Here is a 13,560-nt window from a genome sequence, read left to right on the forward strand (position 1 = left end):
TCAAGAAGTGGGCACAGAGAAAAAGGAACCAAAAACAACTGCCATTCATTTCTAAAACCAAATTCCTGTTCTGAGGTGCTGGAAAATATAAGTTCGTCTGCATATTTATATTGGATGGAAGTTCTAGGGGGATTGGTTGTTGTGTGGAACTATTATTTTCAGGACCTCAGTCACAGCACCCAAATGTTGTATCCCTGGGGGAATGCTCCCTGCCCATGAATCCATGAAAAGTGTTAGAATATTTTATATGTACTTTATATGAATTTTATTATCACAAACTAAATCTGAAACTTCTTCATTTAGTTTGTCTATATCGTTTGAAAATGTTGATACAGCTAAGAAGAAACTACCCGTTCATATCTTAGATGGTCTTACCCTGAGCTACAAGGTAAGCGCTAATCATTTTTTATAAAAATTGGTTTTTTATTGAAACTAGGTTGTGCATGTAAAATTTTATTTTTGTTTTTGTAGGTACCATGGCCTGTGGACATTGTTATAAGTTTGGAATGTCAAAAAATTTATAATCAGGTCTTCCTTCTCCTATTGCAAATAAAATGGGCAAAATACAGCCTGGATGTTCTACTGTTTGGTGGTAAGATTTGATTTCAATAAACTAACTCTAGTTTGATTTTGGTCCTGAAAAATTTTGTATAAGTCTTCATATTTTCTATATGTGAACAAATACCAGCCTGGCACAGGAGTATGGCAGCAGTTTTACCAAGCCTACTACAGGAATGAAGTGTGGGGCTGGAGGGTAGCTCACCATTGGAGTGCTTGCTGCTCTTCCAGGGGATCTGTCTCAGACAGCCTGCAGCTACTTCTGACACCAGTGCATACACGCAAACACATAGAGCATGCATTCACTGTTGTGAAGAGCATGGGGCCCCTTTGTTCTGTCCCGCCTGGTTAGCTTACACCCGAAATAATCACACAAAAATTATATTAATTAAATTACTGCTTGGCCCATAAGCTCTAGCCTCTTATTGGCTAACTCTCACATCTTGATTCAACCCATTTCTAATAATTTGTATGTCACCACGAGGTCGTGGCTTACCAGGAAAGATTCAGCATGTTTGACCTGGCAGCTTCATGGCGGCTTGGCCCAATCTGCTGCTTTCTTCCTCCCAGAATACAGTTCTGTCTTCTCCGTCTATCTAAGTTCTGCCCTAGCAGGCCAAGCAGTTTCTTTATTGATTAACCAATGAAAACAACGCAAATACTGAAGGACCTCCTACACCAATTCACTCATACAATGTCCGCTCCAACATACACAAAAATAATAAAATGTCAGGAACTCATAGGGTTTATCTTAAATGTAATAACTTATTAGGAATTGACATCCAAAAAGTTGAGTAAGGGTCTGACAGGGATTTTGCATCTCAACAGTGATAACAAGGATTTAATTATCATTTATTTGCCTTCCCTGTGTCTACTCAGTGCTGGAATTAGCGGATGTGTGCCATCATAGCTGGTTTTTTTGGTGCTGGGAAGTGAACACAGAGCCTCAGAATGCTAGACAAGCACTCTACCAGCTGAGCCACAGCTACAGCCTCTTGAAATTTGATATTTTATCTTCCCAAGGCACAAATGTGCCCTTTAGGTTCCCGCCCTGCTGATGCTGCATTCCTCATCTCTTCATGTAAGGGTCCATATGGTGACTTTTCCTTAATTCTTTTTCTGCTCGTTTTCTCCTTTCAACCTTTTATAGAACTGGCTAATGCTGCTGAAAGATCTCAAGCAAAAGAAGGCCCTCTACGTGAACAAGATACACTCCCCCAGTTTGGAGCACCGAAAGAGTCACTGAGGCAGCAGATCCATCGCATGTTTCTTTTACGTGTGAAGCTCATGCACTTTGTGAATAGCCTGCACAACTACATCATGACCAGGGTTGGTATTATCTGTCCGTCTCCTCGGTTCTTTTGTCCCACGTAGGCAGTAGTTCAAAGAAAACACCGATCATGTCTTTACAACTGCAGAAGAGCCATAGAACACGTAGAGATTGAAAAGATGAAAGCTAGCCATAATTTCATCATAAAATAGCATGGCAGTGAAAGGTAATATATTTTTCAATAAATATTTTTGTTGTCTGAGAATTTCATACAATGTATTTTGGTCATATGTATCTCAGTCCCTCCCTTGACCTACTCTCAGATCTACTTCCCTACCCACAGCTTTGTGTCCTGTTTAGTTTTACTTAACACATGAACTCCTGTTTGTGCTGTCCATGCATTCCTGGTTTGTGACACCATCCATGGCAGCATGCTTGGTCTATTACAAGCCATACTCCTAAAAATTCTGACTCTCCCTTATAACATGAGGGCCGGCTTGTTGGGGTTTCCTGCCCAGTACCCCACAGCCAGCAAGTCCAAAAGAAAATCACAGAGTCTACATTAGGTTATAAACTGATTGGCCCATTAGCTCAGTCTTCTTATTAACTAATCCTTACATCTTACAGTAACCCATAATTCTTGTCTGTGTTAGCCATGTGGCTCAGTACCTTTTTCAGCTGTCAGCTCACGTGTTGCTTCTTCAGTGGTCTGGGCAGGAATAGCAGAGGGAGCTTCCTCCTCCCTAGCCTTCTCCTATTCTCATTGCCCCGCCTCTGCTTCCTGTCTGGTTGACCCACCTATAATTCCTGCCTGGCCAATCAGCATTTTATTAAAATACATGATTGACAGAATACAGACAATTCTCACGCACCACTCCCTCCCCCAAAAGCCATGAGCTGTCCACAGCTGCTCAGATATGGGAACTCATGACTCCCTTCCCACTCTGCTAGAATGCTGGCAGGCTTGATCGTCTGTCAGCCCCACAGCTGCCGTGAGCTCTTGTCCCTCAGACTCTGTTTGCTCTGCCCTCCCTCATCACCTGGCTCTTAACAGTTTCCTCATTTCCTCCTACACTGAGAGAGAAGAGGCTGGCAGGAAGGGCAGGTAGCTCAGTTGGTAGAGTACTTACTGAAAAGGCATTGATGATTGAGCTTGAATCCCCAGTACCCATAATAAAAGCTGTGGCTTGGCAGTGATGGCACACACCACCACTTGGGATGCAGAGGCAAAGAGATACCTCTGTTTGAGGCCACCCTGGTCTACAGAGTGAGTCCCAGGACTATATAGAGAAACCCTGTCTTAAAAAAGAAAAGAAAAGAAAAAAAACTCCAGGTGTGGTTACACACACCTAAGGAAGGAGGCAGAGACAAGAGAATCCTGGGGCTTGCTGGCCATGCAGTCGGGACAAACGGAAAAATGGGTAAGTGCTAATTAAGCTTCTTGTCTTTCTCATTCAAGATTCTCCACAGTACAGGACTGGAGTTCCAGCATCAAGTTGAGGAAGCCAAGGATTTAGATCAGTTGATTAAAATTCACTACAGGTATTTGTCAACCATCCATGATCGGTGTCTGCTGAGAGAAAAGGTGTGTACCAGCGGGGCAAAAGGGCCATGTCTTCCTACTGTGGGATTTTGAATTCTAAAACTGCTGTCCAGTGCAGTCGTGTCTTTGGAAAGGACAGGTTGGATGGGTTACAGATGTATGCCCACTACCAGCAGTTACATTAAAGGAAACGTAGCTGTACTGAAAACTTCAGTCTGCAGTTAGGCAGTGGGCGTGCACCAATCCATTATGAATATGTAGAACTCATAGTTTTACAACCACTGGAACTTGTGTCTCACGGCCTCTGATGAATATAAATGGCTTTCAGGAGTAAAAACTTGCGTGCCGTCCTGGAATGCAGGTTGATATCCCATGTACCTTCCTATACACAAAAGACAATCATTGTGATGTGCATTTTCTGTGACGTAAGTCAGGAGAAAATATCGGTGTCATTGTCCAAACGTTGTCACTAAGCCCATATTGTGTCTCAAACATTGATCTTCAGGTCAGCTTCGTGAAAGAAGCCATCATGAAAGTGCTGAACTTGGCACTCATGTTCGCAGAAGGCTGGCAGGCGGGCCTAGGAGCTTGGCAGTAAGTGTGTGCTATGTGACGACCCATATTGTGACCATTTCCGCAGGCAGGTCTAGGAACTTGGCGTGACTGTGTCAGCGCCCTTCTGACAAGCTTCGTTTGAAGAGTCTTTCCACACCCAGTCCTGGTAATGGTTCACATACCATTGTAACTAAGAATTCAAGTTTTTAATTTGAAGAATGGAAGTATAGTTCATTGACTTGCCTACCGTGCGTAAGGACTGAAATTGAATCCTAAGTGCAACAATAATAGAATTTATTTAGTTAAACTAGATAGCATAAAAGTTAGTTTTCTTATAAGAGGCAAAACAGTTTTTTAAAAAAATGAGGTCTTTTAATTAAAATGAAGGAACATTCTCAGAGTTTATACTCTGACTTGATTTTATTATAGATACCTATATTATTTTATACTCTGACTTGATTTTATTATAGATACCTTCAAATGTATGGAGAAGTGTAAAGCCTGTGTGACTAACCACAGTTCTGGGTCATTATCCCACCCCTCACACTCGCTGAGACATTTTAAAGTGAGTTGTGGGCATCATACTGGGTGCTGTCCAGACCTCCATATCTGTAGGCTCTAAAAGGCAGTGTGTGTTTATAGAGTGTTTTCACCTGTGTACTAGGCTTAAAGTCAGTATACAGGAAGAGGCCAGGAGTCTTCCTTCCAGTCTGGCAGGAATGTTGTAGGATGAAGCGGGCTGTGTCCCACCGTCCGGCTAGCTTAGCCCCCAAAATAACCACACAGAAATTGTATTAATTAAATTACTGCTTGGCCCATAAGCTCTAGCCTCTTATTGGCTAACTCTCACGTCTTGATTCAACCCATTTCTAATAATCTGTATGTCACCATGAGGTCGTGGCTCACCGGGAAGGATTCAGCATGTCTGACCTGCTGGCTGGCTCCATGGCGACAATCTCTGACCCTGCTTTCTTCTTCCCAGAATTCAGTTCTGTCCACCCTGCCTACCTATGTTCAGCCCTATCAGGCCAAGCAGTTTCTTTGTTAATTAACCAATGAAAGCAACACATAGATAAAAAGGACCTCCTACACCACAGGAACATCTTCAGTTTGTTCTGTTCCTGTGTTGGGAGCTGAACTCGGGACCTTCGTGTGCTGTGTGAGTGGTTTACCACTGAGCTATACTACTAGACCAGCTATATTCATTTGTTAATTTGAATATAAATTTCAGTGCTTAGCCTCTTTCTCATTTATGAATTGTTATATATGCAATGGTAATTCACTTTGCTGAAATTAAAGTTCATGTCTGGTGGACTGGAGGTTTTGTTGGTGTGCCTGGGCCTATCTGAGGAGTATATTTACACAAATATGTGAAAATATCAGTCGCGGGCTGGTGAGATGACCTAGCAGGTAAAGGGATTTGCCACACAAGCTTGACAGTCTGAATCCAACCCTCAGGCCCACATAAAGGGAGAGACAGAGCCTCTTTTTTAGCCTTGTTGCCTAAAGTTGTGTGTGTCCTGACATAATCATGCATGCGATGGCACACACACAAACACACACATTAGTCACAGACATGTTCAGTAGTAGTACACTCAAGAAGAAAATCAGGAGCTGGGAATGTAGCTTGGTTGTGAAGCACTTGTCCAGGGTGGCCCATGCCCTGAGTTCCATTCTTGGCAATGCAAAAGAAAACAAACACCTTCCTCGCTTGGTGATGTCCTCTCAGAGTATACGAAATTCCTTTTCTCTGTAACACTGAGGCAGGTGAGAGAATGGCTACTCCATATGCTTTCCTAAATTTCTGTAACAAATGACAGCAAAAAGTAGCAGTGGGGAGGACTTCAACACCTCACAGCTGGTGTGGGAACATAAGTCTTGGCATACTTGGAAAGTGGAGGCTGAAAGATCATGAGTGAAGGCTAACCTGGGTGACATAGAGACTCTGCACACCAGTGTTGATGGATGTTTGCATGTTTCAGTGTGGGGCTGCAGACATGGCTCAGTAGTTTTGGGGTCACTGACTGTTCTTCCAAAGGACCCAGGTTCAATTCCCAGCACTGGGACACCTGACACCCTCACACTGATATGCAGGCAAAACACCAATGCATATTGAAAAAAAAAATTTTAATGTAGCAAATTTGCTGCTAAGTAAGCACTGTGGTAAGGCTGAGGAAAACTTGTTGGCTCTTGCTAAGTGACTGACAAAGATGGTTGATGAGTTGTTGTGTCACACACACACACAGACACACATACACCTGCTCACCCCAGAAAGGAAATCCATGACAGACCAAAGTAATGGAAGCACCCAAGTCCAACTTAATGAACAGTGAGTACACGCTGGAGATATTAACAGGAGTCTAGATGAAGGTTACTTAGAAGAGCCCACCAGGACACGGGTAATGCTTCATCAGAGCTTCCCTGGAGCTCCTGCAGGGCCTGCAGGCAGCTTGACAGAACCTCCCCTCACCGCTTCTGGGCAACCTCTTTCCCCAGCAGTTATTTACCTAATATAACATGGAAGGGGACAGCAGAAAGATTCCTAGATTCCACTCTGCCAGACATGTGACCTATTATGAGTCTCCTAGCATCTCCCTACTCTCCTGCCTTGGGAGGGGGCTGATTCCAGTGTGTCTAAATGTGTCAGTTTAGAGGAAACCCCTGTACAATATGAGTTTATTATGAATTCAGTGTTTTCCTATGTATATTGCTTATTTCCCTATTTAAAAAGACAAAGTCTACTGATGACATGAAAGTAAAAGCTAAACTGTCAGGGGAACATATTTGCATGAACGTGGCCTGATGTGACCCTAGGTACTGGAAACTTGTTTCCTAAGCAGGTCTGCAAGCTCACTCATTGAGTATATACTGTGTGCAAGTATAAGAACCTGAGTTCAGCCCCCAGAATCCCCATAAGAAGGGAGAGTATGCTTGTGTGCACTTGTAATCCTAGTGATGGAAAGGTAGAGACAGATCCTAGGGCATGCTGGCTGCCAGGTCAGGGAGAGACCTTATCTCAAAAACCAAGGTGGCGTGTAGAAAGGGCTGGGCACAGGAAAGCTGGAAGGAGGAGGTGGAGGCGGGGATAATCAAAATACATTATATGCATGTAGGAAATACTCAGTTCTTAAAAAAAAAAAAAAGACTTGGTGATGGTGGCTCATTTCCTTAATCCCAGTATTCAAGAGGCAGAGACAGGCAGGCAAATCTCCGAACTCAAAGCCAGCCTGGTCTACAGAGACAGTTCCAGGATGGCCAGGGCTACACAATGGAACTCTGTCTTGGGGGTGGGGGGGGGGGACAAAAATAACAACCAAAACAGGCAGTGCTGAAGAATAACACCAGTGGTTAATCTTTGATTCCCACATCACGTGAACACGTATGCCCATGTACCCACACACGCAAATACAAGCACATAGACAAAACATTCCTGAAACATGATGATAGTTGCATAACACTAAGCATAATTACTGCCTGTGAGTTTCACACTGAAAATAGTTAAAATGGGACATCTTATGTGCTACGTACTTCACCATTTTCTAAAGGTCTCTTAAATAATTTTAAATTTTAAGAGTTTTATATCCTTAGTGTATGCTTTACTTTATAAATAATATTTGTTTGTAAAAATATGTATTCAGAACTAAGTAAAGGAAAAGGGAATATCTCCAGTCATGGCTCCAGAATTAAGTGCTCACCAGAAAATGATTGATTTTATATCTTAACTGAATCTTTCCTTGGGACTTCTTTTTAGAGGCAATGTCTCATGTAGCCAATGCTAGCTTCAAATTTGCTGTGTAATTGAGGGTGATCTTGAACTTTGAAAGGTTTATTTGTTTTACTTTATGTGTATGGGGGTCTGGCCTATATGCACGTCTGAGCACCGTCTCCATACTGTGCCTGTGAGGGCAGAAGAGAGTCCTGCAATTACATGTGGGTGCTGAGCAGAGCCTGGGTCCTTTGCAAGAGCAGCTACTACTGCTCTTAACCGCTGAGCCCTCTCCAGCCTGCCTCTGCCTCTTGAGCTTGGGACTAGAGCACACCACACCCAGTTTCATGTGGCTCAGGAGGGCACCCAGGGCGTCAGACATGAGGCAAGTGCCAGCCTCTAAGGACTTTCATCTTAAAGAAAGGCAGGCTGGAGTTCCAGAAGCCTGGGAGCTAAGGCATTAAGATTTTAAGTTGCTGTCAGTCCTAGCCAACATAATGAGACCTTGTCTGTGAAAACTAATGCAAACTAATGTAGTCTATGATGTTGCATATTTAAGAATCTTTAGGCTTAGGATTATAGAAATTACTTCATTGATAATATAGCCTATCTATTACTAGTTTCTGTGAATTTAATATAAATCGAAATTTCATTTCTTCCTTAGAATGGAGTCTATAGAGAAAATGGAATCTGATTTTAAAAACTGCCACATGTTCCTCGTAACCGTTTTAAATAAGGCTGTCTGTAGAGGATCCTTTCCCCATTGTGAGTACACCATCCTATATTGTCACCATGTCATAATCTTATTGTAACTATATCTGTGTGTCAATAGCTGTTACTAGTCCCACGGAGAGTTTGTGTTTCTCCCATTTCAAAACTGGGAAGTTCTAAGCCATGGTTTGAATTGGTGTTGCAGAACTGTGATGGGGTGGCTAAGTACCAGATGGCTGGCACTAACCTGAAGGACCTGTTCAGTCATGTCTTTTATTCCCGTGGGTTCCTAACATGGAAATGCAGGACTTGGAGAGTCAGTTTCTCACTCCTGACTGTTGTGCAAAGCCACTGTAAGATACAGACCCTTAGCAATTTCAGAACTTACAAGACTGTCTTCTTGCAAAGAAGTATGGATTTTGCAGTTCAGAATCTAGGCTGTGAGGGAGCTGAGCGATTTCTGAGGAAAATGGTTAAGGTTTTAGGCTGTGGAGACAGACTAAGTGGTGTCTGCATCCACTCTCTCTCCTTTTTTAGTAAAGACCGTATGTGCTTTGAATCTCTTCTCCATTTGTGCTTACTCTGACCGCAATACACTGCTAAACACAGCCAGATGTGAGCTGTGATCTGCCTGCTTAGGCGGTAACATTCTTGCATTTGTCCACGTTCACCCATAGATTAGAATGCGACACTGCATTAGAAGCTCTCTTGGGAGTTATGCTGCTTCAGTGAAATGAGTCAACATTTAAAACTCTTAAGTGCCATTTATAGTAACAAATGATGATTTTAATTAAAATTATAATAGATCTTTAAATACTTTAAGTTTTGAATTCACTGCCTTAATTAAACATTTAAACAAATTTAGACCTAATTTTTAACCTTTTTTTTTTCTTCCCACAGTGGAATCTCTAGCACTGTCCCTCATGGCCGGCATGGAGCAAAGTTAAATATCTCTAACGTAAGAAGAACCTTAGACTTCATCATCGTCCGTGTACATTTTCACCATTTGCAGCTGAGGAAAAATCTTTTTATTTTTACTTATTAACCTATCTAGACAAATGATTTAGGTATTTTCTCTAGAGATTGTTTGCAAGTATGTAGAATTATGTATATAAGGTTTTGTATCTAATTGTAAAATATATATAGGTATTATATAAAAGTAGATTATCTACTCATTTGTTTCATTTTTATTTTATATATAAAAGTATTTGCCTGCTTATACATATGTGCATCATGTGCATACTGGGTGCCCAGAAGCAATGAGAGGGCGGCAGATTGCCATGGAAGCTTCACATTTACCCATCCCTTAAGGTGTCCTGGATTTGACTATCCTTGAAGTATTTAAGCTTTTATGTGCACAGAAAGGTCCCAAAGGATAATAACAACTAATATCAGTGTACAATTCCAATTTTACTATGGCCATTGTGTGGTACATTTACTATGTACCAATGTGTATAATATCTAACCATGTATATACTATGTCAAATAAAATTATGTCTACATTCAGTTTTCCACATTTTTCATGTGTTGCTCAGTAGACACTATATAGGGGCAGATGAATAATGTAGACGATAAATTCAGTAAGGACATAGAACTGAACTCTAGCCAGCTAGGTCAAACTGACTATCCTCATCTACCCATAACTGATCGACCTTCCTCAGCTTATATAACATTCATCAAGGTAGTGTGTAGATTTTGTGCATGAAATAGACATGACTTTTTTGGTTTTTTTGGGTCTTTTTTTTTTTTTTTTGGTTGGTTGGGTTTGGCTTTGGATTTTGTTTTTTTAGGTTGTTTGTTTGTTTTGGTTGGTTGGTTGGCTTTTTTCTTTAGTTGATTTTCTGAGGCAGGGTTTCTTTGTTCCAGGAACTCACTGTTCTGTAGCTCACTCTGTAGACCAGGCTAACCTCGAATTCTGAGATGCTGGGACTAAAGGCCTGTACCACCAGCTTTGTTTTTGTGTGTGTTTGGTTTGGGTTTTTGGGGGGAAGGAGGGGTGTTTGTTGGTTTGGGGTTTTGGTTTTCAACCAAGGCTTGTCTCAAACCTAGAATTCTTCTGCCTCGGTTTCCTAAGTGCTAAAATTACAAGCATGTACACACACTGTTTTAGATGTGGTTGCTGTTGCTGTGAGAAACACCATGACCAAAACCAAATTAGGGAGGAAAGGGCTTATTCGCCTTGCACTGCCACATCTCTGTTCATCATTGGAAGAAGTGAGGGCAGGAGCTGATGCCAAGGCCGTCGAAGAGAGTGGCTCACTGGCTTGTTTATCATGGCTTGCTGCTCACCCTGCCTTCTTATAGAGCCCAGGACCACCAACCCAAGAGTGGTCCCCACCCAGAATGGACCAGATCCTCCCCCATCTAATTAAGGAAATGCCCTGCAGTCTTGCCTACAGATGGATCTTATAGAGGCATTTTCTCAACTGAGGATCCCTCTCACATGACTCTAGCTTGTGTCAAATTGACATAAAACTAGACAGCAGGCTTACTCTTTAGAAATAGAAGTTACGCTGGGTGGTGGTGGCGCACACCTTTAATCCCAGCACTTGGTAGGCAGAGGCAGGCAGATCTCTGTGAGTTCGAGGCCAGCTTGGTCTACAAAGAGCAAGTTCCAGAACAGGCTCCAAAGCTACACAGAGAAACCCTGTCTTGAAAGAGAGAGGGAGAGAGAGGAATAGAAGTCACATAAAGTATACTCTGAGTCACAGTGCAAGTAAAATTAACAATAACAAGGACTATAGGTGTCAGGTTTTATAGAGTACTGAATCCAAGATCTCATAAAGAGACTTAGGTCAGTCAGGATATTTCTGTGACTGACAGGAAGTAAAAATCTGTTAGGCTGAAGACCAAATGAGGAGCAGCTGACGGACTGTCCAATAGGGAAACTGGCCAGGTGGGCCTGTGTCTGCTGAGATCAGGAGATGCACAGAAAGGCAACATAAAGTCCCCATGAGACTAAGTACCACAGCACTGCAACAAAGCAGGAGGCATTCAGTACTAGCTCTGGGTGCTGTTTCTCTTACCCAGGTTATGGAGCCTGGTATCTTTGAGTCTCGATCAGACAGGACCCAGAAGCTCTGGGGCAGTGGATGTTGAATTGACTCAATTCATTTTTCAGTTTAATGGTCATGCGTGCCTTTAATCCCAGCACTTGGGAGGCAGAAGCAGGCAGATCTCTGTGAGTCTGAGGTCGGCCTGGTCTACAGAGTGAATTCTAGGACAGCCAGGGATACACAGAGAAACCCTCCTCAAAAAACTATCAAAGCAACAAGTGAAATTAAAGTTCGTATAATACATGTAAAAAATAGGGTTTTTAATTCATTCTTTTCATGTAAATAACCAGAATAAGACTTCTTCATTGAATTTTTGAAATCCACTAATCATAGATGTATGAGTTTTTTTTTCTATGTGCTTAACTCTATTCCCTTTTATATTCTGTTCTTAACTTCCAAGATCAGACAAGATCAAGCACATTTGGGGTAGTATAGTGGAGGCTTGTAGGGTGGTTTTACATCTATGTTTGAGTCATGTAATTTTATTCATCTTCCACCTAGATTATTTTGTCTACTCTAGACCTTTTACCTTTATGAATATTGAGATCAGCTTTTCTAGCTGCCAAAAAGATCCCAGAAATCTACATAGTGAGCACACTGAGTCAGTACTCAGGTGTGAATGATTCAAGCCACCGTCCATGAAACAGTCTGTCTCCAGACATTTCACTGTCAGCTGGGCCTGTGGGTGGGCAATGTACCTGGTGCTCTCCAAGGCAGAATGCACGGACTTCTGAGTGGAACTGTCTTCTCACTTTGTCCCCATGTCCCTGAACGGCAGAGTAGAGAAGACATAGCTTTGCTGTGTATTTCTGGGTACCTTCTAGAAGACATAGCATGTGTTGCCACTACTTCTTACTATCATCATGGAGTTCAGTCCCATCATTGCCTGCGGTTGGTTTTCATGCAGCTGCTGCCACCACCGCCACCCCCTCCCCCCCCGCCACTCCATGTTCTTTCATGAAAGTAAAGGAAAACGAAGAGCAGGCATCTTCCACACCACCCACACACACACTGGGTATCCACACCCCACACCAGCTTCACTAACCTCCCCCACCTTCCACAAGCCTACAGCTCTTCTCATTCATTCCTCCCCCCTCCCCCTTGGGCACTTCCTACCAGGTAACCCTGTGGCTCATCTGCCTCCAGCTGGATGAGGCCATCTTGAGGGCACCCATGTTAGGCTTCCTCTTGGCATCCTGACACTTGGCACACATGGCGCTGCAGATATTTGTTGAATTAATGAGTGACATTTCTAATTAGAGTTCCTTTGAGTTTAGGTTGCTGATTAGAATCTTTAAGCACTTTATGCCAGGTAGTTTTTAACTGTGAATGTTTGTATCTGTAGTCAGCTGCAGTAGTTATGGAGCAAACTTAACTTACCGTATTTCAAGACCCTGCGGGCCCAGGGGGAGCATGGGTTCTGAGAGGGAAATGCAATTTGTTTCTGCTAAATCTTCCTTTAACCTCTTGGTAAGAGGGTGTTGGCTATTAATCTCTTCCATCTGTTCAAACTCAGACTGCAGGTGCTGCGGGAGGGCTTTGCAGCTGACGATGCCCTTGGGCCCCTTGGGCTGTGGTATGAGTTGAGTGTGCGACTGAATGTGAAGGCTAAAGGCCATGAGTACAAGAGGTTCACCAACGAAGGGTACAGTTGGAGGGACTCCCCCCCCCCCAGAGCCTGATGGTACAGGGGGAGGGGCTGGGGAAGACCAGTCAGACCTCCTGGAGCAGAAGCGGGCAGATAAGGATGAGGGCTGTGGGCCTCTCGGAGACCTTCTCCACAGACCTCCACAGACCGCCTTCTGGTATGCGACCATAGATAGTGTTAGAGTCCTGGAGCAATTAGGTGATCGCAGAATGCCACCCAAGCTTGCTAATGTCATAACAAAACAAAACAAGCCAAGATGCTGCCCGGAGTTGGCTCTCAGAAGCAGCAGATGGCCCCTCTGTCCCATCCTGCATGCTCCCCACCTCAAAGGTTGGTGGCACAGCCCTGAGCTACCCATAGCTGGGATCACAGAGGGGGCCTAGGGCAGTGCCACCTGTACCAGCTCACGTGAGTGAACGTGGGAGAGGAGCCTTGGTGTCTGTCTTTGAGCCATCTCTGCAGCAGGAACAGCATAGAGGCACTCAGTTAGGGTGCGCTGTGGAAGGGGACACC

The 13,560-nt window shown here is 43.3% G+C and overlaps 1 protein-coding gene across 5 annotated transcripts in view; it reads left to right on the forward strand.

The window, feature by feature from the left end:
• Nucleotides 1-9,849, forward strand: part of Tubgcp5 (tubulin gamma complex component 5) — a 39,601-nt gene extending 29,752 nt beyond the window's left edge. For 4 of the 5 annotated variants that reach the window (XM_048452595.3, XM_048452596.3, XM_048452597.3 and 1 more), the window contains exons 17-23: nt 304-388; nt 472-592; nt 1,709-1,887; nt 3,288-3,413; nt 3,877-3,965; nt 8,297-8,397; nt 9,244-9,849. In XM_048452595.3, the coding sequence (XP_048308552.3) occupies nt 304-388; nt 472-592; nt 1,709-1,887; nt 3,288-3,413; nt 3,877-3,965; nt 8,297-8,397; nt 9,244-9,290 (748 nt within the window). In that variant the 3' untranslated portion in view covers nt 9,291-9,849. The remainder of the gene's footprint in view (nt 1-303; nt 389-471; nt 593-1,708; nt 1,888-3,287; nt 3,414-3,876; nt 3,966-8,296; nt 8,398-9,243) is intronic. The other variant, XR_007235473.3, reaches the window with a different exon arrangement.
• Nucleotides 9,850-13,560: the final 3,711 nt, after the last annotated feature.

The sequence above is a fragment of the Myodes glareolus genome, chromosome 20 (genome assembly GCF_982192425.1).
Source record: "Myodes glareolus chromosome 20, mMyoGla1.1, whole genome shotgun sequence".
NCBI classification, from domain to species: domain Eukaryota; kingdom Metazoa; phylum Chordata; class Mammalia; order Rodentia; family Cricetidae; genus Myodes; species Myodes glareolus.